Source organism: Cladophialophora psammophila, assembly GCF_000585535.1.
Source record: "Cladophialophora psammophila CBS 110553 chromosome Unknown aczJe-supercont1.29, whole genome shotgun sequence".
In the NCBI taxonomy this organism is placed as follows: domain Eukaryota; kingdom Fungi; phylum Ascomycota; class Eurotiomycetes; order Chaetothyriales; family Herpotrichiellaceae; genus Cladophialophora; species Cladophialophora psammophila.
Window position 1 is genome coordinate 81,338 of NW_006912950.1, and position 27,329 is coordinate 108,666.

General features: G+C 50.7%; 9 protein-coding genes across 9 annotated transcripts; 5 read left to right on the forward strand and 4 right to left on the reverse strand.

Moving 5' to 3' along the window:
* Window positions 1-46: 46 nt before the first annotated feature.
* Window positions 47-2,058, reverse strand: A1O5_11834 (gamma-glutamyltransferase; the record flags this gene model as incomplete). The annotated part of the gene is made up of 4 exons (XM_007752404.1): window positions 47-172; window positions 268-1,489; window positions 1,537-1,730; window positions 1,786-2,058. The coding sequence occupies 4 exons, from the start codon at window positions 2,056-2,058 to the stop codon at window positions 47-49; spliced, it is 1,815 nt and encodes a 604-aa protein (XP_007750594.1).
* Window positions 2,059-2,896: 838 nt separating this feature from the next.
* Window positions 2,897-4,748, reverse strand: A1O5_11835 (uncharacterized protein; the record flags this gene model as incomplete). Its single annotated transcript, XM_007752405.1, has 3 exons — window positions 2,897-3,323; window positions 3,420-3,933; window positions 4,016-4,748. The coding sequence occupies 3 exons, from the start codon at window positions 4,746-4,748 to the stop codon at window positions 2,897-2,899; spliced, it is 1,674 nt and encodes a 557-aa protein (XP_007750595.1).
* A 2,855-nt stretch (window positions 4,749-7,603) lies between these two features.
* Window positions 7,604-10,288, forward strand: A1O5_11836 (uncharacterized protein; the record flags this gene model as incomplete). Its single annotated transcript, XM_007752406.1, has 1 exon — window positions 7,604-10,288. The coding sequence occupies one exon, from the start codon at window positions 7,604-7,606 to the stop codon at window positions 10,286-10,288; it is 2,685 nt and encodes an 894-aa protein (XP_007750596.1).
* A 2,367-nt stretch (window positions 10,289-12,655) lies between these two features.
* A1O5_11837 (uncharacterized protein) lies at window positions 12,656-13,303 on the forward strand (the record flags this gene model as incomplete). The annotated part of the gene is made up of 1 exon (XM_007752407.1): window positions 12,656-13,303. The coding sequence occupies one exon, from the start codon at window positions 12,656-12,658 to the stop codon at window positions 13,301-13,303; it is 648 nt and encodes a 215-aa protein (XP_007750597.1).
* Window positions 13,304-14,877: 1,574 nt separating this feature from the next.
* A1O5_11838 (methionyl-tRNA synthetase) lies at window positions 14,878-16,802 on the forward strand (the record flags this gene model as incomplete). Its single annotated transcript, XM_007752408.1, has 3 exons — window positions 14,878-15,085; window positions 15,136-16,442; window positions 16,494-16,802. 3 exons carry the CDS (start codon window positions 14,878-14,880, stop codon window positions 16,800-16,802), a joined length of 1,824 nt encoding a protein of 607 aa, XP_007750598.1.
* Window positions 16,803-17,752: 950 nt separating this feature from the next.
* A1O5_11839 (uncharacterized protein) lies at window positions 17,753-18,178 on the forward strand (the record flags this gene model as incomplete). Its single annotated transcript, XM_007752409.1, has 1 exon — window positions 17,753-18,178. One exon carries the CDS (start codon window positions 17,753-17,755, stop codon window positions 18,176-18,178), a length of 426 nt encoding a protein of 141 aa, XP_007750599.1.
* Window positions 18,179-18,851: 673 nt separating this feature from the next.
* A1O5_11840 (uncharacterized protein) lies at window positions 18,852-21,119 on the reverse strand (the record flags this gene model as incomplete). Its single annotated transcript, XM_007752410.1, has 1 exon — window positions 18,852-21,119. One exon carries the CDS (start codon window positions 21,117-21,119, stop codon window positions 18,852-18,854), a length of 2,268 nt encoding a protein of 755 aa, XP_007750600.1.
* Window positions 21,120-22,093: 974 nt separating this feature from the next.
* Window positions 22,094-26,112, forward strand: A1O5_11841 (uncharacterized protein; the record flags this gene model as incomplete). The annotated part of the gene is made up of 2 exons (XM_007752411.1): window positions 22,094-23,685; window positions 23,736-26,112. 2 exons carry the CDS (start codon window positions 22,094-22,096, stop codon window positions 26,110-26,112), a joined length of 3,969 nt encoding a protein of 1,322 aa, XP_007750601.1.
* A 429-nt stretch (window positions 26,113-26,541) lies between these two features.
* Window positions 26,542-26,799, reverse strand: A1O5_11842 (30S ribosomal protein S13p/S18e; the record flags this gene model as incomplete). Its single annotated transcript, XM_007752412.1, has 1 exon — window positions 26,542-26,799. The coding sequence occupies one exon, from the start codon at window positions 26,797-26,799 to the stop codon at window positions 26,542-26,544; it is 258 nt and encodes an 85-aa protein (XP_007750602.1).
* Between the last annotated feature and the right edge of the window lie 530 nt (window positions 26,800-27,329).

Genomic DNA, 27,329 nt, shown 5'->3' on the forward strand with positions numbered 1-27,329 from the left:
TTCATCCCCTGGTACAAGCTGCTGGGGACACTTACCGCCTGCCGATTCAAACGTCCCATTTGGTAAACGGCGGATACTCTTCGACAATGTTAGCAGGGAGCTGTTTTATGGGGACAGCCAAATCATTGCTTGACAGGGAACCTACTTGGGCTGAGCTCTGACCAGGCGCGATCTACAACAAGAATCACTGTTAGCCTACATCTAGATCAACCTCCTCGCCCTCGCCTGAGGAAGGTACAGTCTTTCTGAGCCGGGTGGGGAACTCACAAAGGTAATATTATGGCCTCTCGACCTCATGAACTCCACTGTCTCGTTGTTATACGCGTACTCGAACGACACCTGGTTGGGAATGAGCTGATCGTGAAGACGCGGCTGTGCCAGCGCTTGTGGCGCTGTCATATTCTGGTCAAGTACATGGACCAGACTCTGAATTGTCGCGGTGATGATCCGCGATCCACCTGCAGCACCAGTCACATAGTACAGCGTTCCGTTCTCGTACTCAACTATGGTGGGGGCGATGGATGATAGTGGTCTCTTCCCTGGTCGTACGTAGTTGGCCGGACTCGGGAGGTATCCAAACGCATTCGATGATCCGGGGATGGAGAAGTCGTTCATCTCGTTGTTCATGATGACGCCCGTTTCTGGAACCAGAACTTGCGATCCGAACAACAAATTGATCGTCGTGGTCAAGGAGACGGCCATCCCCGAGCCATCTGCCGTAACAATGTGCGATGTACCCGGCGTTTCCAAGGACTCGATACCTGCCGGGTCGTACGCCGAGACGTTAAGGGTTCTCAGGTCAGAAATCTTGCTCCGGATATAACGCGCCGACGTGTCTGAGAGCATTTCATCTTGATACGCCGACAGGTTGTGCACAAACGACGGGTCACCGAGACTGGTTCTCTCCCCATATCCAAACCTGATCGCTTCGTCTAATCGGTGAGTGCTCAGATTGACAGTCCCTGATTGAAAGAAATCGGGATATAATTCCAGGGTCTTCAGCACGGAGAGAGCGACCTCACCCGAGCTCGGGGCGCTACAACTGAATAGACGGTAGCCTCGATAGGTGATGTTTGCTGTTGGTCGAATGGCGACAGTGTAATTGTGCAGATCTTCGAGTGTCATGGTTCCATTGGCCGCTTGCACCGCTGCAATTGTAGCCTCTGCAATCGGCCCATTATAGAACGCATCAGGTCCTTCCTCGGCGATGGTTTCGAGCGTGTCGGCATACCTCTTCCGTGTTATTGTGTCTCCCGCTCCTAGCAAGGTTCCATTTGGCGCGAAATCGATTGCCCAGTTTGGGTCGTTCACGAGGAACTTTGGCACTACGGATGAAGCCATGCCAGATTGCATATAACGCACCAAGTCCTCAGTCACTGTCCAGCCATATTTCGCAGTCCTGATGGCGCCTTGCATCACCTGCTTCCAAGAGAGTTTGCCATAATTCTGGTGCAAATGAGCCAGGCCTCGGACTTCTCCTGGAACTCCACTGTCGAGCATGAGCTTGTGAATATGTCCTGTAACTCAATCACGTACCTCGCCAACCCCCCAAAAATGCTCGCGTTAGTGTTATTGTTGTACATGTCTTGAAAGGCAGCCGCAGGGGCTGTTTCTCGAAAATCTATAACTTCGTATCTCCCATTTGAAGTACGGACAATCATGAAACCTCCACCGCCAATGCCACTGTGATACATGCCAATAACTCCGGTGCAGAAAACGGTGCCGACGAGCTTTAAGACCGTCACTTTTGGGCTATTTCCATGGACTCTAGGGAGGCTGACTTACCGCATCTGCAGCATTCCCACCCTGCCGGAGGAGATCGATGCCAATCTCGCTGCAAACACTGCTCTCGCTTGCTACAGCGCCCATCGAATCCGGCGCATACTGTTGTCGAATCTGGGGGAGGGGATTTGCGCCAGCCTGTTGCACCAACGGCGGGACGACCAAAGCACACGCCAGCTGCAATAACCATAACATGATGGCCAGGTGTCTCGAAACCTTAAATGACCCCGGCGAGTGCGAAGGATTGAGAGCACCGATAAAGAGTGACGAGGCCATGTTTTTGGGACAGCAGCCCCGCTGCAGCTGGGAGCCCAAGCTGGCAGGCTTACACGTTGATCCAGGAAGAGGTAAATGTAACTTGAATTGCGGCTTCTGTGCCGGTCAGAAGACGATGGAGGCACGCGAGCCCTCACAAGACCAGTGACTCCAATAGCAACGAGCAGGACAGTCGCAGTCCCTTGAATGACGCAAGGAAACTGGTACCCCTCCACTCACCAGCTTCAGTTACCGTTGCACTGCATGACAGGTCGAGGGATCGACGGACAAGCTCGTCAAACTAGGATGAAAATGTGACTAATGCCGCCGAAGACGAAAAGCTGCGCAAGAATGAGAAAGGATGGGTGTATTTGACGCAAGATTGAAGCAGAGAATGGCACCGAAATGGGGGCCTGTTTAAAAGCAGAAGACACAATAGCGAAGAGCACAGGTGGGCCAGTGCCGACCGACCATCCACGACGGAGAGTAACTGTCCAGTCCTATTTCCTGCGATATGGAGTACGTACATATTAATCATCCGTATTCACCAAAGAGAAGAGTTTGTTGAGCAAGATAAACGATATCGCTAACATGGACCGAGGGCCGATCCCGATTCCCGGCGGATTTATCCGTCTTATCCTGAAGCAATGACTTGTACGATATTGGCTGGTGTACAGAGTAATGGAACTCTCTCCTTTGACCTCCCTTGCCTTTGACAAGACAACCCTCTATGTCTGATTTTGAAAGATTATAAGAGGCCGGTCATGCCAAGCATCCCATGTCGGTGCTGATAAAAACACCGGCTTCGAGACAGTTGCTCTGCGTTTCGTGCAGCCTCGTCTGATGTCTCCCAGTGTCGCTACAATTTGGAAGATCTGGCTTCACCTTCACACGAGGATACCCCTGTCTTATGCACTCCCAACTGCTTCCTCAGCAGCTTGAAGGTCGCATTTCTCGGCAAAGATGTCACCTCCCAGACATTTCCCCTCAATTTCTTGTATCCAGCCACTTGCTCGTCGACGGTGGTCTGGATGTCCTTCAGCGCTTGAACCTTTTGTCTTCGCTCCTTTACGTGGTCCTTGAGCACCACGTATGCCGTGGGCAATTCGGTCATCTTGGTGGCGTCCCAGACCCCTCCAACTGCTGCATCCAGAACCGCAGGGTGGGAGATGATGTATGCTTCTAGTTCAGTCGGCGAGACCTGGAAGCCATTGTATTTGATCAGCTCCTTCGTCCTGCCTACGACCTGCAGATGACCTTCGGGAGAAATGGTACATACGTCACCCCTGAAAATTGCCATTAGCCCCTAATACAACTGATGGAGTCTCACCAAAGTAACTCTCTCAAAATGAAATATTGAGTTCAGGGGGAAAGTAACGTACGTATTGTACCACCCGTCTCGGTCAAAGGCAGTGCGGTTCGCAGCAGGGTTGTCCACATAGCCTGCTGTCATGTTGGGGCCTTTCAACCACAACTCACCGGGTCCGCCTTCCGGGGCATCAGTGCCATCTTCAAGCCTCAATGATCCAAGGATATTTGGCAGTAAAGTCCCACTCTTGCCTAATGGCATGGGCTCTCGGATCTTCTGCCATGTCACGTATGGAGCGGCCTCCGTCATCCCGTAAAGAGTCACTGTCTTCCATTTCCCGCGCCGCAGAAACTCGTGGTAATCATCCTGCTTAAGGGGCAAAGGGCCGCAAGTCATGTGCCTGATGGTCGAAAAGTCGTACGTTGAGACCAGATCTGTGGTTGCTATGGTTAACGCGGTCATTGGCGATACTTGTGCCGCCGTCGCTCTCGTCCGATGAATGGTTTTCGCGTATGTCTCGAGGTCAAATGCTCCCATGATGATGTGAACCATGCCAGTCCACGGTCCAAGGAAAAGGGGTATCGTGGCTGGGATATCGTCGTCAGCATCGGTCCGAGTTGCCAAAGGTCAAAAACAGAGGGGCACGTGTTCAGTGAAAGGCAAACTCACTATTGGCGATGTGCACAAAGGGCGTATAGGAAACAATCTTCTCCTCTGGTGACCAATGATCCGGATCATGCGCCCACATTTGTAATACATTTGCGACATAGTTGTATTGAGAGAGCCCGACCCCTTTAGGATTACCGGTGGTGCCTGATGAGAGATGGATCGATGCCAGCCTCTTCCTGGTGTCTCGATAGTGAGGTATGGGTAGTTGCTCGGGGGAAATGAAATCTGCATAGAGGTTTCGGAGTCCTTTAGTGGTCGAGCCGAGGGCAGTCAAAACTTCTGGATCCTTCAAGTCTGGACAGTTTTGCTTCGCAAGTTCGATCGCCTCTATCACCTTCTCCAAAACTTTCGAGTACACTATCACGAATGCCGGCTTTGACACTGTCAGGGCGTGAGCAATCTCCCCCGCCTTCAGCTGGTGATTGATGGGACAAAATACGCCACCCAGCCAGAGAACTGCGTGGATAGCTTCGATGTAGGCAACGCTGTTCGGGAGGATAACGGCCCATCGGCTTTGGTCCTTGGGGCTGTACTGCTGCGTCAGGCCTGTTGCAAGTTTCCCGGCATTCGAGCGAAGCTGACCTATAGTTAGGGTGCGGTCTTCGACATCATCCTGAGCGATGACATGGCCGGATTGCAGAGCTGGGGAGCGTGCGCTGCTATGGAGGAGCTCTGTAAGATTGAGGTCATCTGGAATAGCAATGTCTGGATCTTCGGATCTATATATCTTCATTTTTCTGTATCGCTAATTTTGTTTCTTATTTGTGGCAGAAGTTTAGTGTCAGGAAGGTGTTTGGCTCCAAACCCTCTGTAACTCATCTATGAAGATGGGTGAATCGATTGAGTTGACGTGTAGGGAGGAGTTGATGGTTGCTTCGCAAGTTTGCCCACTCGGTGCCTCGGAAAGGCTGTTCGTACTCATTGACCATCAAAAGCCGGGGCCCCGCAAGATTGAACCCCTCATAAAGCCTCGGTTCTTACAACCGCTAGCTGTGTAGCTGCTCTCAATACCAGCGTTCGGAGACAATAATAGTTCATGAGCTGAGATGCTCACACAAGTACGAACTTTCGGGAAATCGGCTCTGCAAGGCCGAAGATCGGTGAACCATGTCGTGGTTCGAGGTGTAAAATCTTGGCTCCCACCACATCGTCTGCCAGACAGATCTCAGAAGGGTCAAAGCAGATGACAGACACGTGTTTTCTGTCTTGCAGTTCCGGTTCAGTTTTCTGCCTGCACCTTTCCACTCCGGCGATTTTCCGAGCATTGCGCTCCAGTGCAGAGTGCATATTGTAACTTGGCTGGTGAGTGTTTGGTAGTAACACACGCGTTCGGAGTCAGATTATGGGCGGTTCGGCATACCAATTTGTTGTGCAAAGCACTCCCCAGACCAGCGAGCCTAGTGAGCGCATTAATTTGTCTCAGACATTCCTGAGAGGAAGACTAGAGCATTGATCAACAATTCCAACACCCTGAAACAGCGGTCTCCTGGATGTCATTTGCGCATCGCCTGTTACCACATGTCAGACTGGATTTTTCCCTCGTGCTGAGCACCAGATCTGACGCGCGAGACTAGTCATCGCTCCACAAGGACTGTACTCCCGGCATCGTGAAGCACTGCAGCGTCGAAGCTTGCCGCTTGAATCTGTTCGATCTTTTGCAGCCTTGTCCTCATTAGGTATTGTGACCTAGCCTCACCAGCTTCATGATTATTCCGAGTATGTAATACCTATGTACAGTACCCAGTAGGCTGGAAGCTGCAAACTGCATTTGCTCATTTATTGACAACGGGAGAGCAAAAAGGGCCCAGTCAGGGTCTGGGTGGATTTCTCCCTGATCTGCCGGAGAATTTGTTGATGTCGCCATGGCTCTATGATTGGCGGCTATCCATGATGGCCAGTTGGAGAAGCGAACCAGTGTGATGGCTGCCGACTTAGCCGGAGCGAAAAGCCCCGATGATGTCAATCGACGCAGGATCGAAGGTCGGTGGGCAGCCTAGAACTTTTGATGGACATGAGATATACCGCATTCACAAAAGGTGGCACCTTTAAGCATCTCACCGTTCACCCTCCCCTTCGGACTTTCCCAGATCTGATTTGGTCAAGGGGGCTCTGGGTCCGTGATCTCATTCTGCACGCTCGAATCAGAGTCGGTGGAGAGAGGGAATCTGTCCCTCACCCCTTGCGTTGAGCAGATTGTTTTTCTCTCTGCTACAAAATCCCTGATGTGACGCGTGGGTTGAGATACGGCAAGAATAGTTGCGAGTACGGGAGTACAGAGGACCTGTACGTAACCAGCACCGATTGCGAGAGGGTCCAATGAGATAGGAGTGACGGGCCATCTGCAGGGTAGTGGGTAGCTGGAGTAGAGTCCATCAAGGTCTAGACCCGGCCATGGCTGCGGTCGTCCAACGACATGTCTCCATCTCTTTTCTTTTCTGTTGCTCACACCCTGACAAAAACGCGCACTCAGGGCCTCTGCTGACGGCCTCAAAAGGGTCTTACCGAGGGATCGATGCCACTGGCGTCATGCCACATGCAGCCTGCAGTATTAGACTTTGGCTTGTATTATTAAAACTAACTTCCACATTTCGAACAATTGCGGCAAGATGGCTCGACCGGTCCTAGCAAGGCAAAACGGTGGCCTGTGCGAATAAGTGCTATGCGCTTCCATTCGGCTCTTGGACATGAGGATACGGGGTATATATCTGTTGACACGTCGCCTCTATCACTGCGTCTGTCTCTGTCGGTGCCGCCTGTGAGCTGAAAGCCCAGCTTCGGGCACTGCTGGGAGCGGCCGTTAAGTTTGCCCAAGTCCGCCTCAGCCAGCTGGATGTACGAGGTACAATGTGGGTTTCGGGGCGGCGTGCAACAAACTCAGTAGGTCCATAAAGTTGAAAGGGGGGAAAGTCAAAAAAAGATTTTGTACGATTCTCCGAGACGAAGACTGGTGGCACGTAGTTGGGCCGTAGAAACTGTTCAGAACTCTGCCTGCTCTGTGCAGACAATGCGAGCAGTCAGGGCTTGTACTCCGTGCTCGCTGTTAGCTTCTCCAGACCCCCCAAATGCCACTCTGCCTTAAGCAATAGCTAATCCCGCCACACGGGTCTCACCTTGTGCCCGCACGCACCTACCTACCTAGGTGCTCCGTACTCTGGAGCCCTTGCCCTGGCTTCGTTTTATGGTCCTTCACTGGTACTCCGGTACCACTTCGAGCTCTCTTCTACGAGCACCCTTCACCATATTCACTCAGCCACCTCTCACGCTCTGCTCGCCCTCCTACATAGACATAAACCTATCTTAGCTTGCGACTGTCTACTCCCTCCGACCCATTTCCTGTGGCCTAGCCAGTTCGCACCTAGTTCTGGGCCTCATATTTCGACAGGAAATCCCCTCCTGACAAATCCACATCCCCGAGCTTGACTTGCATCACACTTCGGGCCTACGACAAATGAAGGCCTTTGCGGCCTCAATTTGGATTCGCCATAGAACGTCTGCGGCCGGACCCTACGAATGTCTATGAGAACAGATACTTCCCCAATCCGTCAGAGCCTGGTGTTTGAGGGTGGGAGGTAACACCAAATGGCAGTGATGGCTGAACCACTGGATACCAGGCCGTCCCTGCCGCTCATCGAACGACAATCATTATGTCTTCCCAGCATCGAGCCCGGCGTGCCCGCACAATACGGAGAGGATGGTTTCCTTCAGAACCTTGTGAGGCATTTCCCTTCCCGGGAGAACAATGCTCTCGAGAAGCTGGTGCAGCTGAAACGGGAACTCAGGATGGCGGACACTGAATCGTTTTGGAAAAAGCTCATGGAGGGCATGACGGAGATTTGTCATGCACAATACGGCTTCGTCGCGAAGAGGATATTGTCCGACGACCACCATTCAGCGGTAGAAATGCCTCCGTTTGGCGAGTCAGGTTCATGTCTCCTGGGCGTCGCTTTCTATTATAACGATGGCGACAAGCAGAAAGCCATGCACCGTGACTACAAATATCTTGCTTGGGGTTCGCCCTGCGCCTACATGAAGCACGACAAAGTCTTCCTGATCCCTCAGCACATGAGTTCATTCATCACTCACAACCCTAATGCTCTTCCCTTCCCAGCAGAAGGCTATATCGGGATTCCCTTATTTGCAGACGGCAAGTGTTTTGCCCATTTTGGCATGATGTGGACTCAGGAAGGCTTGGACCGGCGGGAGACTACTTGGAGTTACACCGAACTCTTATTACATTCGTTGGAAGACATGATTGTTGAGCGTCTCCTAAGCGGCCAAGGATTCGTAAAGCCTAGCAGCCGAAACGCCAGTACAGCTCGACTGACTCATGTTATCCCGCGTGAAGCAATTACACCTGGAACCCAATCTCTGAAGCCATACGCCAAAAGTCTGTCGCATGAACTAAGAACACCAATGCAGGGTGTGGTAGGAATGTTGGATGTCATGCATGCGACGGTGCAAGAACAGATTGAGGCTGTCTCAGATGCCTCTCTTCGTCTGGTCTTTCGCAGCCTCAGAGACAACATCGAGATCATCCAAGACAGCGCCAAAAGGGCTGTCGAAGCTGCCGATAACGTCGTCCATGCCTACGACATGAACATGCAAATCCCAGACACCCCCTCAAACGAAAACGAATCACCAGCAACAACGTCCACTGGCTACTTCGACCACAAGCCTGCCAGATTGATTGAAGGGAGTGATATCCATTTCAATTCATACAAGCGCCGCCGAAGTAGTCCAACAACCTGGAACTTCGGTAACGCCACCAAGATGCGACAGGTTGGACCATCGACTCGTGTCAATGTCTCTCCTAAGAGCAGCACAAGCAAAATTCTAGCTCCGCAAGCCTCATCATTGCAAACGAACCCATCTGACGACCGCGTTCCTACGATCGTCACTCCAATGCAAGATTGTGTCACACCTAGCAATCTAAAACCTCCTTCGACCAAGCTGTCTTCAACAGAAAGTGACGCATTCCCAACACCAGGATTGAAGCACTGCCGGATTCGAGAGTTGATACCCATGATGATCTACGAGTCTCTACGTGTCGGAGGTAGACCTGATTCCGCCATTGGGGAACCCACCGACTTGGGTGAGAGAATCGTGGTCAGATCACGCTCTTCGAATGGGCACATTTCGCAGAAGATCATTGAATGGTCGGTGGCTGATAATGTCCCTGAGACTCTTTTCGCAGATGAACGAGACCTGACTAAATTGGTGTCAGCTGTGTTGTTGAACGCCATTAAGTTCACAGAAGAGGGCAGCATTACTTTAAATGCCCGCCTCTCAAAGAGCCAAAGATTTCTGGTCATCAACTGCAGAGACACTGGCGATGGAATCCCGGTAGATTTTCAGCCCGAGTTGTTCAAACCATTCTCTCGGGAGGATGACTCGTTGACCCGGTCAAAGGAAGGTCTCGGTCTGGGTCTCCTGGTTGCCAAAGGACTGGCGCGTCGTCTTGGGGGAGATATCATCCTCGTAGCCTCAGATGTTTCTGGCCCGAACAAGGGTTCTGAATTCGAGATCAAGGTGCCTTTTGAACCTAACGATAGTGCAACAAGTCGTTCTGGCACTCCTCATAGTAGAACCCCGGAGATTTCGAAAAGCGCGTCCCAGCCGGCTGCTGCGTTAGCGCTTCCAGAGGTATCACCAAACGGCCACAAGCATCCGAGACCATCGAAGATATCCATGCCATCTATGGGAGAGCATCGCACTCGTGGACCGCATACTCCGGCTCAGCCAACCCCGCTGAAGAAGGATACGTACGATCGACACCTAGCGCAGAAGCATCCTCTTACCTTCTTGGTTGCGGAAGATAACAAAATCAACCGAAAATTGCTCGTGAGCATGCTCGGAAAGCTAGGATACAAGGACGTGCACGAGGCTTTCGATGGGAAGGAAGCAGTCAGAATCATGCGGGAAATCCACAGCAGGGGAAAAAATTGCGGCAAATTAAACGGGAAACGATCCGGGAAAAGGGTAGACGTTGTCTTGATGGACCTCTGGATGCCCGAAATGGATGGTTATCAGGCAACCGAGCATATATTGGAGATGTTCCAACATCCTCAAGACGATGATGGAGCCGACTGTGGCCGCATGACGCCTCCCATTGTCCTGGCTGTCAGCGCTGATGTCACAGACGAGGCCATCGACCGAGCGACAAAGACGGGAATGGAAGGATTCATGACAAAACCTTACAAACTGGCAGACTTACAGAAATTGATTGTTGAATTTTGCGTCCGAAGCGATGGCGTGGTTGCCGTCCCAGGTTGATACGGCAGGATTTCAAAAGAGAGAAAACTGGATCCTCCCCAGCTATTGGGGGATTCGTTCCTTCGATTATCTTGTATATATGTATAAGATGCTTTGTATGTCACGATACACATGACGAGATGGTTAGAAACAATATGATACCCATTCATAACGAATGCAGAACTTTTAAGTTCGAAACAATGTAGGATGTACTCGGTGTGTACCGAGGATGAAGCCTCGGAAGGTCCCTGTGTATGTCAGCCTGGCAAGCCGAATATCTTGCCAAGCGAAACTTCAGCACTAAAGGATCTAGATGAAAATGGCTTCCTTGATATGTCCGTCCTGGTCATAGATTTGCCCAAAACAAGTCGATCTCTGGTACTTGAGGTCCCTCGACAAGAATTCCCATATTTGCCCACCACCAACGGACTGAATATTTCCTTTTCAGTTGTATTTTGCAGCTCGATGGCTTGTTTCGCCTTCAATCCATGATCGCAAACTATGTGTTGGCCTCAGAGGAACAAGATCAGCCGGTTTGCCCTAATGATTGGCTGAGCCGCCAGCGGCAAGAGTGGACTATGGTCGGGTTCCTAACGATCTACAGCTGGGAGGTACTGGCTGGCAAAAAATACGGTTTCTGAGAGAAAATTGCTTCCGGTCCAGGGTATACCTGCGCGAAACCACTACGTTGGACTAGGTCTTTTGCCTATTCTCGCTATTTAAGAGAAAAGTGTCTCGACTTCGACAGTCCAACTCGAAAATGCCAACATTCAGTAGCGTTCCCGCACGACGGCCCCCAAAGGCATCAGTTCTACCAATCACCCGCACCAGCTGGGTGTAATATCGGTGATACAAATTCGAAGCCTCGACCAGCAAAAGAACTAAACAGGGAAGACCCACATATTCAACAAATATGGAATGTCACAGTGAGGACCTCCCAGAAGTATATTACACCCGCCGGTGACCCCAACGGTTTCGCTACATGTTTATCAGCTTCAGTACTGGCTAATGGAATTCTCTCAGCAATGCGGCTTCACATGCCTACACGCTGTCTCCTAGTTCATGAAGGACATGACAGAGATGAAATATCTCGAGCCTCCCTGGGGTCTACGCAGATCGGGCAGCCCCTTGCGCCGAGCACATGGGCTCTTGTGCGTACCTCGAGCTCGTGTACCAATGACACTCACTTGGAATTCTGTATTGCGGGATCTTGTGGGTTAGAGTCGGAGGCGTGATCTGTATTTGGGGGTCTCGAAGATATTTGTTTGTCTCAGTCAGATCGATTCGACGTCTTCCCACGAGTACAGAGAGCCAGACTTCACGCCCGACCAGTGCCACCCACCGCCTCAAGCACTTGATCGCATCATATGGCCGTCGATATCTCCTCCCGGAGGCCTTCCGATCCATCTTTGGACGGGCCACCCGATATCAGATTTTGATCTTGGCGGCATTAGCCGCCTATCTTGTCATCTTTCATTTACGGGCATTCAATTTTCTGATTGCATGGCATCTGAGGAGGGAAGACCCGCAGGTTACAGCAATCGCGCGAGTTTTGCTCTCTGGCTGAGCCGAAGCGGTGTTTTTGCCTTCGCGCTGGCTCCTTTATCAGTCATGCTCTCAACTCGAAAATCGCCTGTCTCAGCAATCACTAGTGTGCCCCAGCAACACTTCAGTTTCTTGCGTGGGTGGCTGAGGTAAATAATTTTCATACAGGCAGCAATGCACGCAATCAGCTGGTGTGTGGTTTAATCGAGACTGTATCAACTCCAGCCGATTGTTGGATTGAAGTGGGTTCAACACATTTATATCGTTTGGGACGTTCTCGCAATGAGTTCCCTTGCGATTTCGGTGGTACTCAGCACGCCAACGGCAAGTCGCAGGACAGGGTATGAATCGTTCCGAAAGTGTCATCATGTGATAGCCATGCTCTTCATCGGAGCCTGCGGGGTCACTTGTCGAAGCTCGATTGCTATGTGACCCCATCGTTAGCCATCTGGTTCATCGATTGGGATGCATGTCTTGCTAGAACAGTGCCGGACCAGCAACTGCCACCATCACCCGCTTTCCTGACCCTCTCAATGGAGATGTTATCCGCTTGGATTTCATGCATCCGAAGAAGAGATGGAATATTGGACAGCAAATTTCTACCTCTGCCTGCCGGAGATCACCATTTGGCAATCGCATCCGTTCACTCCCTTAAGCCTTCCCAGGGACTATGGGAATGGCTCGGTGGGTTCGTATATCGTGCGGGCTAGGATGGGAGATATGACTCTTCTCGCAGAGTTGGCCCCTGAGGAGTGTTTCACTGGTCTGGATATTGCGAAAAGACCCGACGGCCGTCTCTCGACAACCCCAGTCATCCTGACATGACCAAATGGCCAATCGATCATGAACCAGTTGACTTCAGACACTACTGTGCTCTGCATTGCTGGTGGGCCAGGGGTGACATTTGTTCTTCCCGTACTGCTGAATCTCGTCAATCCGTCGCCTATCCCGGATCGGAAAGTCGACTTCATTTGGGTCATTCTGAGGCGATCCCATATCTCTTGGATCAAGAGGAGCTTGACCAACTGCATTGAGCTGCAGGCCTTCCACCACCCACAGATCCTCATCTCCGTTACGCGGAGGCATGTGCTGGAGCTCTGTGGATATGATTTCAGTCTGGGCAGTATCTCGGCTGATCGATCGGTGGACGACATTGTTGAGGAGTTCTCTACACTAGAATCGACGAGAGCGGATGAGCTTAACAAGGAAAAGGGCTCTAGGATTTGCAATGCATGCTTCTCGATGCATACAAGCACCTCTATTGGCTCAGCGTCATACCCAAGCCGTCCTGACTTAGGCGTTCTCGTCAGCGATTTCGTAGACACGACCGCCCAGGGACCTAAGACCATCTTCGCCAGCGGACCAGCCGGAACAATCATAGACTTGCGCCGTATCGTCTTATTGCTCAACTCGGGGGGAGGAAGATATGGAAGGGAAATGAGAAATTCGATGTCAAACTCGTTTGCGACGTCCGCATGGAATGGTAGATAATGTAGGAGTTAGAAGAAGTTGGTAACGGTGTCCCTTTTTTCTGTATCTGGCCAATCACGAGACTTCTACTACTTCCTCGCCTCCTCTATTTCTCCGCCTCGCAGGGCGCCGTCTATTACATTTATTCGTTCCACATCCATTCAATCTGTTCTCTTGAGTCTCGCTGCTTTGCTTTTCTCTGCTATGCACATGCGCTTCCAACTACTCGTGGATATATCTTTTCAGCCAAACTCTGAAGCCTATATCCTCAATATCGCATCTGAACAATCTCCATTGCACGAACCATAAGCCACCTTTTCGGCACCTGCTGCACCCCCTCAAGGCATTGAAAATGCCTACGCCGTTAGATAAGGCGATGCAATCTCGTGTAGGCGTCATCTTCTTATCCTACGCCTGTCCACAGCTCATTGGCTCTATACTTTATTTCATCACTTCAGCCTTAGAGGCACTATATTGCTCAAACTGACATGGCCACTAGAATCTTCTCTTTGGTTTGTCTTTCTCGAATCTACTTTCTGTACTTTTGTCTCGGACGATCTTTGTGCATTCTGTATCCTCGGATGAGCACCCACATACCTGACGGCACCGCTATCAACTTTTGGTGGGCGCTTTGCAATCTCTAAGCGAATAGGGCACCCGATCAAGTCCAAACCTAAGCATGGCACCTGATTTTTTCTATCTCTTCTTAGGTTTTGCAGGGTTGGTGACTATCGCGTCGCTGTGGAATATGTGGGGAGGAGATATGTTCCCTGCTGAGAGTGATCCCACCGGCGGTATGATTTATCCTGATACCCAACAGCGTCCTCAGTGGCTCTGGACACCGCAGCAAACACGAAGCTAATATCTACAGATCCGGAATACTGGACGGAAACAGAATTGAAGCGGTGGCTGAAGCTGGTGAGTCTGTGGTTGTGTTGCGTAATTTCCCGCTGGTCAGGTGGGGGAACCAAGCGATGCAAAATTGACGCAGGTTATAGAGAAATCTAGCACCCGACACCAGAATGACCAGAGCTGAGCTCTTGGAACGAGTCAAGGCGAACATGAGAGACGCAACGACTTCTTGAATCTATGCGCGGAGCTCTAGATGTATCAGGACGAAATCAGCCTTGATATCTTCGCTCTATCGACAAGTGGAAGCGTACTATTGCAGGAACAACGAAGCTTGGGCGAGTTGCGAATATACACATGGACTATAGTAACAAAATGGATTAGCTAGTATTCCAAAGCCACTGTACTGGCGCGGTTTGGGGATACCCCAGCTGTCTTTGCGCGGGCAATCCTGGTCTGCCATGGTAACGTACAGGAACGTACGTCTCTGGGGCTAGATATTGGTTTGAATTTTCAAGCGAGCGGCATTGTGTGCTTGCTCTTGTAGCTAGAGGCGGTTCTTGCCACCTCACAAGCTCAGCCTCGTAGCCTCGCCGCAAATCGGAGAACCCAAACCTATGCGGAAAAACCTATGCGGAGAAACCTGCTGTACGTACCAAGGTAGCTTTGAAAATAATTGGATCAAGTGAGCATGTTAACTCTACTCTCGTGCGCTCTTGCTGCTCTCGAAGTCTCCTCCTACCAGCATGCGCACTCTCGAGCGTCATGCTCGTAGCTTCTTCCTCCAGTGTCGAGCTTCGGCACGATGCCGTTCTTCGCGCCCAATCCTGCCTCGTGGAAATTCCCAGCGACGCGGCCTGGCAACAGCGATTGAGCCAGAACGACTTCCAAAGGCCGCTGGGGGAAAGCCTTACTACGTGACAACTCCCATCTTCTATGTCAACTCAGGCATGTGTGCTCATCCCTCATTCTGTCTAGCGACTGACTGACCATCCATGCTGCAGCACCCCATGTCGGCCACCTCTATACATTAGTCCTTGCGGATGTTCTCAAGCGATGGGCAAAGCTTCGCGGCAATGAGAGAGCGACCCTACTTACAGGGACCGATGAACATGGAATGAAAGTGCAAAAAGCTGCTCAAAAAGCGAATACCGATATAAAATTGTTCTGCGATCACCACGCTGAGCAGTTCAAGGCCTTGTGTGACGCTGCCAATATTGACTATGACCGTTTCATCCGTACCACCGACGAAGACCATAAGGAGGTTGTCCAATATGTCTGGGAAGAGTTAAATCGCAGCGGATACATCTACGAAGCCAAACACGAGGGGTGGTACTCGGTCAGCGACGAGACCTTCTATCCCTCGACCCAAGTCCACAAAGTTCTCGATCCGTCGACAGGTCTAACGAAGATCGTCTCTATCGAGACTGGGAAAGATGTGGAATGGACTTCGGAAACGAATTATCATTTCAGGTTGTCCGCCTTTCAGGCTCCGCTGCTGAAGCACTACGGGGAACAGGCGGGCGCCATTGTGCCAAAGCAACGCATGGTCTTCATAATTGACGAGATTCGAAGTGGACTCAAGGATCTCTCTATTTCTAGACCTTCATCACGGTTGACATGGGGCATTCGGGTTCCAGGCGATGACAGCCAGACTATCTACGTCTGGCTCGATGCCTTATTCAATTATCTGACGATGACGGGGTATCCATTCGTCAACAGAAATGATCCCAACATGGTCTGGCCTCCGAATTGCCAAGTTATCGGGAAAGACATTATTCGCTTTCACACCATTTACTGGCCTGCGTTCCTCATGGCTCTGAAGCTTCCTGTGACTGAACGATTTCTGACCCATGCTCACTGGACTATGAACAACGAGAAAATGTCAAAATCGGCTGGAAATGGGGTCAATCCGTTCTATGCCATGGACCGATTCGGGGTGGATTGCATTCGGTTCTACATGGCACATAATGGGGGCATTGTCGACGATGCTACGTACGACAACTCCTTCATTGAAGAAACGTATAACCACCTGCTGAGGGGTGGCCTCGGAAATCTGATCCATCGTGTTTTCAAGAGTAAGCATTTCGATGTCCGCGAAGCGGTCGAGCTGGCCAATGAAGACGATAATTTTTGGAAATTCATCACTCAAGATCAATGGAACGCCGGTAATCCGGAGCTGAAAGCTATCCGTGAGAGTCTCAGAGCCCATTATTCCAAATTATGCTCTGTAAGAGAAATTGCAGACAACCACATGAAAGAACCAGACCCGCGGAAGGCTGTCCAGTCAATTTGTGAGCTGATCGGAGATGTATGAAGTGTTGAGCATTTTGTTGAAGTTGCACAGCTGACTAATTTACAGACAAACAAGTTCTTCCATAACACTGGAGTCTGGAAAATTATTAAAAGTGGAGACGCCGAAACAAGCCGTATGGCGAAATATGTCCTCTTCACAAGTGCAGAATCTATCCGAATCATGGCCATTTTGCTACAGCCTTTCATGCCTGAAAGAATGAAAGCCGCCCTGGATTTGATGGAAGTCCACGAATCCAGGAGGACGTTTGATGATGCTCTGTTTGGTGCAGATTTCGCCTATGGTCCTCCGGCTCTAGAAGCTGATGCAAAGGCGTCGGCTGAAGTCGTCTTTCCTTTGCTGTTATCATCTCATTGAAAGCGACGTTGGGCGCCACAGGATCAAGTGCAGTGACAAGTTTGCTTATCGCCCGACTCGATCATGAGAGCCCGGATCAATTCTTGGCTCTCGGAATTCGACCCTTCTTCTTAACTTCATTCAACCGGAGTTCACATCGGCGGGGCACCAAGAGAACGAGCCTTCTCATGAGCGGATAATTTCGGCAATTTCCGATTGATGACGCGGAAAACTTGAAAAAGATCTCAACCAAATCTCATGATCCGGGGTATCAATGCTCTTTCGCCTGGAGTCCCGTCAGACATGGGTGCGGATCCCTAACTACATTTGATTGTGTACCTGCATTAGCGCCGTCAATCCTACGAAAAGAATTCGAGATGAGTTGCGTCAGTGTTTTATTTATCTGTCCAAGATACCCATGTATTTTCTGAAATTTGACAGCCACAGCGCTTATAAGGCGCTTCTTGGATACCTGCTTCTCATCATTCGACCTTCCAAACTGCAAAGATAAGTTCCTTGTGCAAGTCAAACAGCATGAAGCCGTGGATCGGAGACACCACCTTCGTGAATCCCCAACTCTTTCACGTGCTGCTGGCTGGTACAAGATAAATTGCCTCCCACGCCAAATTATCTCAATCCAACGTCTACAGCCGGATCTTCCTGGAACTTGAGAATCTCCAGCCATCGGCATCACTCAAGTCACGACGCATTGGCAAGCCCTTTTGACGGAGGAAGCATACCACAAAGCGTTTGGCACCACATGCTCTCTGCATTTCTTTGCGCCCTTTGGCGGCAATTCAGGCCTCGCGGCAGTCTCTGCGACTAGCGCGCTCAGTTATCTGTCGACAGTGGGTGTTCCCGAAAGCACAGGAAACTCCATCACCAAGAAGCTAAAGCTCAACGGCTCTAGCGAAGCCATTGTCCACGACGCGGCCCTTTTCGAGACAGACAGCTAGTTCGGGGAAGTGGTTATGCCTTTAGCCGAGACGAGAGGCGAGATCGCTGTCTATATCCCACCGCTCGACAACGAAAATATCTGGGAAGGTCGTTTGACTATGATCGAACAGATCCACCGCCAAAGGCCCAACGGCGAATGGTCCGGCGCAATCATCTGCACTATAAGCGGCGGCGGCCTCCCAGCTGGCATCGTACAGGTTATGGCACGCGTGGTCTGGGGCTCCGAGGTCCAGATATTACCCGTCGAAACAAAGGAGGTGGACTTACTGTACCAGTTGTCACAGGTTAGAGAGCCACATCATCATACCTGGCATCACTTCGATCGCAATATTCCCCGGAGTAGTCCGGGTATCCAAACGAGCGGTCGAGCTCTTATCACGCAACAACGTGCCCCAAATGTGCCCAGTCTTGCGCTCGAGGATACAGGAGCTGCAGTGTGAAGTTGGCGCTTAGTGGATGATGAGCTAATAACCGTTGAGCCAGCCTGCGGCGTGAGCGTTGCACTTACGTACGACGGAAGACTTCGAAGCTTTTCGCGTATAGTAGTAGACAGCTCCAGAAAATCTGGGTATAGCAACAAACATGTGATTGGGTTTGATAATGATAGGTACCTGTAGACATTCGGGAAATTAAACGGAAAGCTAGACGGAGTAGAAAACACAGAGTATATGGTAACTGCAAACTTTTCGGCGTCGAGGACATGGGCATCACTAGCCCATCTAGTTGACTACATACTGAGACGAGCTAAGGTGTTTTCCCGGGCACTCCTATGTAGGCCTACATCTTGTTGATTGCAGGCTACACCTGCTCGAAGGGTACTCTCATCATCTTGACAATGTCAAAGACGGGACTCCCGTAGCCGGTCAAATGAGGGTCTAAATGGCTATAAACAGCCAAGATATCGCGCCATCACGCCCATATATCTGGGAAGTTGGGCTCAGGGTTTCTTATTGAAAGCCAAAGAGCGTTGGGCTCGCAATATCTAACCACGTCGCCTTCCATCGTTCCATTGACAGCCCTCTGCTCAGATTGCACACATTCCTCCCCTTCACTCATGCCCTAACCATATGGCGGCTCCCAATCCTTGGACGAGCTTCGACCTCCATCAACACTTCAAGAGTCGCAATACCCAGGGGATTTGCCACCACTGCTTCCCGCCCACTGCTGAATCGTTAAGACGGTTGTATACACACAACTTGCCAATCCAAAGGCAAACATCAAATAATCCAACCATCTCTGCAGATTGGTCTTTGCCACAGCCCTAAGGTGCAACAAAGGAGGGTAGCAGTATACCAATGGTATGCATGCGAAGCTACCAACCAGGGCGACAAACTTGTCCAAGTCGCCGGCACCACCCCATGCAATAAGCGCACACACACAGACGAGGAAGAAGCGAAACACATTCTTCTGCCACTTGATATAAGGATTGTATTTGCCAGAGCGACTGAATAGTTCGTTTTCCATGATACGGATCGCAGGGAATAGTTGGAGCGGGGTGCTGAGGAGAATAGCCAGGGAGTACAGAAACTGCACAGCGTTGACTATCTTGCTGTCCTGAGGGAGATTGAGGATCACGACGGTTTTGGTTTTCGATCCATACGCGGCATAGGAGAGAGCGCCGATCGAGGTGAACAGAATGGTGATGATGACCATGACAGTAGCCAGGACGCCGGGAAAATCTTTCGGTCTCTTCATTGATTCTTGGATTGGGATGATCAACCCCACGCCTTCAAAGGTGAAGATAGCCGTGCCGATGAAAAGCGTCCAGGTTGAAGGGTCGAACAAGGTGATATCTGAAGGACCTCTGTTTTCCACGATAGTGGCGATGTCGTAATAGTACAGGTAAATGAGGCCAACGAGGATGAAGGCGTCAGCGATAAGAGCTGTGAATCCGAGTTTTCCGATATCCCTGATCAAGCTCAGTGGCAAAAATATGACAAGTTGCATCAGGACCATGAACTTGATGTCGATGAAAGTTCTGCACTTGGAAACCGCCAGAACAAATGCCTGTAGATTCTCCGATGTGAAGACAGTGTAGGCCGAAACAAAGCCAATCTGGCTGAGAACGATGGAGAACAGGATCATTGCTCTCATCCACTTCCCGTAGAGAATGCCACCAATATCACCAAATGAAGCCTCGACCCTGTTCCTTGTGCTGATGAGCAAGATAAAGCAATAGTAGCTGAGGAGAGCCACACCGAGTAAGACAAGGGATGAGAAGAGCATGCCGCCATTTAAAAAAGCTCGAGGCAAGAAGAGGACTCCCGTACCAACGAAAGATTTCAGGAGCAATAAGGCTGCGTTGAAACTGGTTCCCGTTCCAGTCGGCCCGCGCTCCCTGTGTCGTCTCCTTCGGAGTCCGCCTGGTGTAAGTAGGGCACTGTCCTCCAGAGGTTCTCGGTCGCTGGCCTCGTCGTAGGCGTCAGACGAGAAATATTCATCTGGTTCAAGAACCTCGTCATCCTCCTCTAGGTCTTCACCCGCAAAGTGTCCGTAGAGCGTAAGGAATTCTAGAAAATTGTTGGTAAAGAGCCGAGGTCGAACATCGCTTCCAGAGGTCATTCCGTCCTGTCCATCTGCTGCAGAATAGCTTTTCCAGGTTCGACCGGTAGGGGTGGGACTCTCAGCGGCTCTACGCAAAAAGTTTCTGCGAAATCCGCCTGGCACCCGGATGTTTTGTATGTCCAAGGTGTCACTTTCAGGCTCTGGTCTCGGCATAGAAAAACTTTTGCTTCTTTGAGCCTTGCCAGGCTGATTTCCTTCCTGCTCTTCTGCCCACCGATAGACAGCACGGGTCATATCCCCACCTTGTAACCGGAGGCTGGAAAACTCGTCTGACTCCAAACAGGGTCCCGGCTCGTTCAAATCTAAGCGAAGCGTTCTCCCTCTCGACGAGCCTTGGTCTGGCTGCACCAAATGTCTTTTCACCACTTCCGGATCCTCTGTTGGTGCTGGACTTCCTGCCATCTCGCGAGGGTTGAAAGAGCCATAATCAGTTCTCGGTAATCTGTCGTGAGCCCCCACGCCTCCGGTGGCGCTTAATAATGGTTGTCTCGGGGAAGGGTCGTTTGCAGGAACAGGGGGTGTACGAATTCGAGGAGGAGTTCGATTCATTGTATCAGCCAGAGCTGTAGACAGTGCAGATCGACCTGGACCCGGCAGTGACCCTGATTGATCAAGCTTGGGCAGAGTGGAATCATTGTTGTCAGCTGCAATCCGCTGAGGCGTCGGGACTTGCTGCACAGGAGGTGTACTCAGGCGCTGCGAGGGCACAGGGGAGCATAACCTTGCTATTGACGCATTTCGGGAGTGCGGACTGCCCCCCGAGGGACTACTTGAGCGTATGTCCACAGGACGGGTTCGAGATGCTGTTGACGACATTGAGATGTTACTGAGTTTGGGGCAGTGTCATGCATGAAGGGGTAGACCCGACGACATATGTAGGATGAATCGGCGAGACGGAGTTGTCCAAAACAAAGATAGCAAAGGATATGTAGCATGTGATCGGTACGAATGATCAAGGAACAAAGTCCCTGCGGTACTCGTGTGGTGCGCTTGTGGCAAGGAAATATTGGTAATGGACTGGGAATGATTTTGGCTGTTTTTGCCCAGCATGATGCAAGCGGCAAATTCCCTTTGGCTTGTACTTGTTACAGCGGTTGGACGGAGTTGGTACCGTGTATACCTCGGCGTGGTTGCTTCTGCGGTAAGGGCCCAGAAATAGGCGCTGGACCAACAATCCGCGGTGACCGCTCAGGACTGCTTTAACTAAACATGTACAGTACTTGATACTGTACCAATTTTACCGCCTAACCCACGGGTATGGTGGAGGAAATTCTCTGCACATATTATTCCGTACAAGTACGCCACTGACGCTTCACGTGTGACCCCCACCTTTGTCCGGTAGCGAACCTTCTCTCGTATGTGGAAAATCCCTTTCGAGGACCTTCATCCGTCCATAGGCACAAATGTTCGGCTTCGTCTCCTGTATCTCCTCTCGTTCTTTTGCCTAATGTATTTGCGCCACGCTCGAACCAACGCTCTCCCCTTCCACTACATCAAACTTGATCCCCTCTCCTCTCCTTCGTTCTTGTCAAGCTCGATTGATTTGGTGAGCTAGTTTTAGTCTATGTGATTCCAAGTCCACGCAAGTTACAGGGCAAAGAAACACAGTTCACTAAGGCTCTCTACTCTATGGTTGAAGTTTGATCAAAATCGTAGAGGTTTCGGCAGACATCTGACGATCTTCAGTTCAGTCCCTCTCAAGGTCACTGCTTCGATCGCCTGTTCCCATCAGCCTGGGCGGGAAGATGCGTTGATTATGGATCGACATCCAGAGGCAACTTTGAATGAACATGGCCAGCACAGGAGGAAAAAAAGGCTGGCCGGAATTTGGACTAGGGCGAGGCTCTGTTACTCGACGCGGTCCCACCTTCTTGACACGAACAGCTACTGATGAGGCTGCTCAATTGCTGCGGCGGTCATCATTCCCAGGCACTCCAGAAGAACACCGTCCTGCGTCAGCCCACGATGGCTCGGCCCACAATCCTTCAAGACCTGCTACCGCCCAGTCTTCTGCGTCTGTTCCACCGCTTGATCCGTTAGACAAATCGACTTCTTCAAAAGCCTATGGGACTTTTGATGGCCCTCAAGATTCAGCGGAAGTCCCTCAGCCGGCAGAGCGGATAACCGCAAATCAGAGTGCTCAAGAACATTCGTTAGCATCGTATGTCAGTGCGGCAACGGGCAAGGTTGAGAAATCGGTTGTGCACAAAAATGGCACGTCTCTACGCCCGGTTGGAGGCTCAGAAAAACTGGGCACATTCTCTGGGGTTTTTGTCCCTACGAGTCTGAATGTCTTGAGCATCCTTATGTTCATCCGCTTTGGGTTTATACTTGGCCAGAGCGGTGTAATAGGCATGCTTGCCATGTTGGTCGCAGCCTACGCCATCAACCTGGTCACCACTATGTCTCTTTCTGCCGTGGCTTCCAACGGCACGGTCAGAGGAGGTGGAGCTTATTACTTGATCTCCAGATCATTGGGTCCTGAATTCGGTGGAGCTATCGGGTTGGTGTCGTATCTCGGCTTCGTTTTCAACACTGGCATGAATGCTGTTGCTCTGGTCGACTGCCTGGCTTACAACTTCGGCGCTGAGTCCGGAAACTGGGCCAATGCTATCCCTGAAGGTCGGTGGTGGGAGTACCTCTGGAGCACCTTGGTCGTGATCCTGTGCGTCACTATTTGTATGGCTGGAAGTGCCATTTTTGCGCGTGCAAGCAATGGCCTCCTTTTGATCCTGCTTCTGGCAACATTTAGCGTCCCATTTTCAGCCATTATTCGATCACCCTTTCAGACCACGAAGCAGTTTCTCCAATTCACAGGACTTCGTCTTGACACTTTGAAGCAGAATCTGCTACCTCACTTCACCCGAGGAGCTGCTGGCAGCGAACTAAGGGGCAAAGAGAACTATCAAGATCTTTTTGGTATTTTGTTTCCAGCAACTGGGGGAATCCTCGCGGGTGCGAGCATGTCAGGCGATCTGAAGAATCCTAGCGTGTCTATCCCCCGGGGTACACTCGGCGGACTGGCTTTGACCTTTGTCGCATACACTCTAGTGATTCTAGCTATGGGTGCAAGTATTACCAGGGAATCTTTCTACAGAAACGTCAATGTCGTCCAGGACGCCAGCATATCGGGAACATTGATTCTAGCCGGAGAGTTGGCATCGACATTCTTCTCCGTTTTGATGGGTATTATTGGACCAGCCAAACAACTGCAAGCTATTGCTAGAGACAGGGTGGTTCCAGGTCTCTCAATATTTGGACAGGGGACAAAGAAAAAGGACGAACCCATTTATGCCATCCTCTGCACTTTCGCTGTCACTCAGCTGGTGCTTCTTCTCGATATAAATCAGATTGCTTCGCTAATCACAATGACCTATCTAATGTGAGTGTTGCTGCAGACTGTTTGCGGAATGGCACTGATGGCATTTGCAGGACCTTTGTTGCGCTGAATGTGGCCACCTTCCTTTTGAAGATCGGTTCTGCCCCGAACTTTCGGCCTTCATTCTCGTACTTCAACTGGTGGACGGCGGCCTCTGGGGCACTCCTCAGCATCGGCAGCATGTTCTTTGTCGATGGTATTTCGGCGTCTGGTTCCGTTTGCCTTCTCCTCATTCTTATCATGATGATTCACTACACCACACCGCCAAAACCCTGGGGCTCGATTTCAGAGGTACTCATTTATCACCAAGTTCGAAAGTATCTCCTGAGACTCAAGACTGAGCATGTCAAATTTTGGCGGCCGCAAATCCTTCTCTTTGTTAATGACCCTAGAAGGAGTTACAAACTCATCCACTTCTGCAACTCGCTCAAGAAAGGTGCCTTGTTCATCATTGGCCACGTCATTGTTACGCAAAATTTTGGCGCCTCTGTGCCTGAAGCACGGCGTCAGCAAGCAGCATGGAACAAATTTATCGACATCTCCAAAATCAAAGCTTTTGTGAATGTGGCAATTTCGCCTTCAATTGAATGGGGAGCCAGAAATGTCTTCCTCTCCGCTGGGTTGGGGGGCATGCGCCCGAACATTGTTGTCCTCGGCTTCTACAACTTACAACAGTTCAGATCAGAGCAACCGCTAGTCGACGTGCCCAGCCCACCTCCGGAACGAAAAGCCGGATCGATTAAACGGCGTCGTACCAGCATGAGCCAAGTGCGAGGCGCATTACCTACCGACGTGTGCTATGTGGAAAAACGGACGGACATCCAGAGTTATGTTATGGTATTGGAAGATATGATCCTCAAACTGCGGACCAATGTTGCAGTTGCGATAGGTTTTGCCCATCTGGAGCTTCCTAAGGCCAAAGCAAGTGTCACAAAGAAATATATAGATCTCTGGCCTATCCAAATGTCCGCCGAGCTCACATCTGAAACAGACGGTCAACCCCAGAATGTCACAACCACCAACTTCGACACTTATACCCTCATCCTGCAGCTTGGGTGCATTCTCAACACTGTACCATCGTGGAAGCGATCTTATAACCTCCGAGTCGCAGTCTTTGTCGAGTATGAGGCTGATGTGGAAGAGGAAAGAGCTCGAGTCACGTCACTCTTGGCAAATCTTCGAATCAGGGCCCAAGTTCTTGTGTTCTGGCTGGCTTGCGGTACCGTCAAAACATACAACTGTGTTGTAAACGGGCAAGATGTGGACGAGGAGACACAAGATCAAGTCAATAAAGTCCTGGAAGACGAGGTGTGGTGGCAAGAACTTCTTAAGCTCCGGGGCAAGTCTAGATCTGGTGATGTTAGTGCTATGGATGCCCTTTCAATGACAGATGACTTTGCTTGGCCAAGCTCGTCTCTTCCAGGCAGAAGAGACAGTGTCTTCATTCGGATGGATGGTCTGCGCAGGATCTTGACACATCCAAGAAAGAGATCGTCGTTTGGCAATTTGTCCAGCCTTGGGGTGAGTCTTTCTATGAGAACTTCACGCATAGATGACGACATGCTTAGCCGACACGCATCTCATCCGAGCGACTCTGAGCGCTCCGATTCCGATTCCGATTCCCAGGACGAGGATGAGGAAGAGTCCGATGCAAGCTTATCAGAAGATGATGGAGAGCAGGTCCAGGAGTCGTCGGCAAGTCTGAGGTCCGCACTCAAAACCAAATCATCGTCGTCCAAAAAGAGTAGTCAAGCAAGTTCCAAAAGGTCGAGCCGCAAGAGGCAGAAGGAAGAAACTTCAGGGATGGGATGCTCTGCGTCGGTCGAGCCAGAATTGCAATTTGATGAAGAGGTTCCGCGTTCAGCTGACGAGGATGTCGACCGAGGCCGCAGTCCGGCCGCGTCGGACTCTGGTGTACCATCGTTGAGGGGAAGCCTTGAGGTTACCGGCTCGTCGCAAAAGTCTTGTCCAGCTTCGCCTAATTTCACATCCGAACCTGTACCTCTGGTCAGAGTGGCCAGCGACGAAGCCGCTGGTCCCTCAATCATGTTCGCCGACCACCCGCACCCGCGGCGACAGAATGCTGAAGTAAATGTCCCCATTGCAGGACGATCAATCTACCAACGGACAAAAGATGACCGCGCTGCTCCTCAACCGCCCGCTCCTGGCTTTCCAATGGCTGCCTCGATTCCATTGTCCTTCAACGACTTACCGAGTCGAGCACAGCATCTGATCTTGAACGAACTCATATCGCAGAATAGCGACGATACGGCCGTCATCTTCACCACGCTACCGGCACCGGTAGAAGGAACATATCGCAGCGAGACGGATAGCCTTGGATATATCAGTGATTTGGAGGTGTTGGCTGGTGGACTGCCGCCGACTTTGCTGGTGCATAGTAACAGCATGACTGTTACTACGAATTTATGAGACGGTCCAGCGCTCTATTTCTAGGCCCAAAGAAGACCTTTTAGACTCCCTAGCTTTTGTCTGAAGACTAACAGAGAAAATGAGGACTTTGATTTTTAGGCTTCTGAGATGTTTTCTATCGCCTTATTTGGCTCCATCCGTAATCTAACGTTCCATGCAATAATATCCCAGGGCTGTTTACACTGCTTCCTGGGTTCTGCTCATCTGACGCAAGAGCCAAGGTAGACCAAACAGGTCTTCAGTCTCCCATGCAGACATATATTCAAGCTTTAAAGCTAAGCAGACCCCCAAGCGTTAGACATCACAGTTTTTCGTGTTGTCCCTGGTATATCTGGTCTTCGGTGCCTTCAAAGCGACGTGGTGCGTGAGCATTTTCGCCCATGTGTATTCTTCGCTCGGACAGACTAATGCAAAACAAAAAGAGCCCATCTAATACCGCTCCGCCTTGTTAAGTTTCCTAGCCGTTTTGATCTGGCTCCTCGTATTCTGTCCCCTGACTGGCAAATTCATAGCATGTCTGCGTCCTCTATATGTCCCCGTATCTCTCAGTCTTGTGATATCTTGCTGCACTTGCCGTCTCAGGTGGTTTTCAATCTTCATGGAATCCAATTGAGCAGTCAGGTCGAGGACTTGGTTCTGGGTGAGTTCGCCGACTTTGACGGTGTTGTGTAGGTGGAAACGCGACATGATACGGGCTCGAGTGGCAGGGCCGATGCCAAAAAATGTTTCGAGCGACCTCTAGAGAGATGATTAGGCCCATTAAACAGCGGGCGCAAGACTTCCGAATGGCGAGATGTAGTTACATACCCATACGAAACGGTGTTCGGGGAAGTTGACCCCCAAAATGAAGACCTGATGAATGCGTCGTCAATACGGCTGGCAGGTAAAGCGACGTTCAAAGATACTTACCATTTTGCTCCACCTCTCTCTCCGTTCGCTTCTGGTGTTGGTGGTGCCAGCGACTCGATCTACCTAGGCCCCGTCAATGAAACAGATTTGTCTACAAAAGTTGCGATAGGAACCGACTAATTCAGCCTTGCCGCCGCTTTAAACTTGGGGTGCCGCACCTCAGCCCTCCGAAACCCCCCTCCCAAATTGAAAGGGTTGCTGAAACATCCTTGGAACATCCAATCTGTCATCTGCCAGCCGCAAACTTTCAATCTGTTCTTTTTTCCTTCTCAGTAATCTTATCAGTCAACTCTTACTGTTCAATGTGG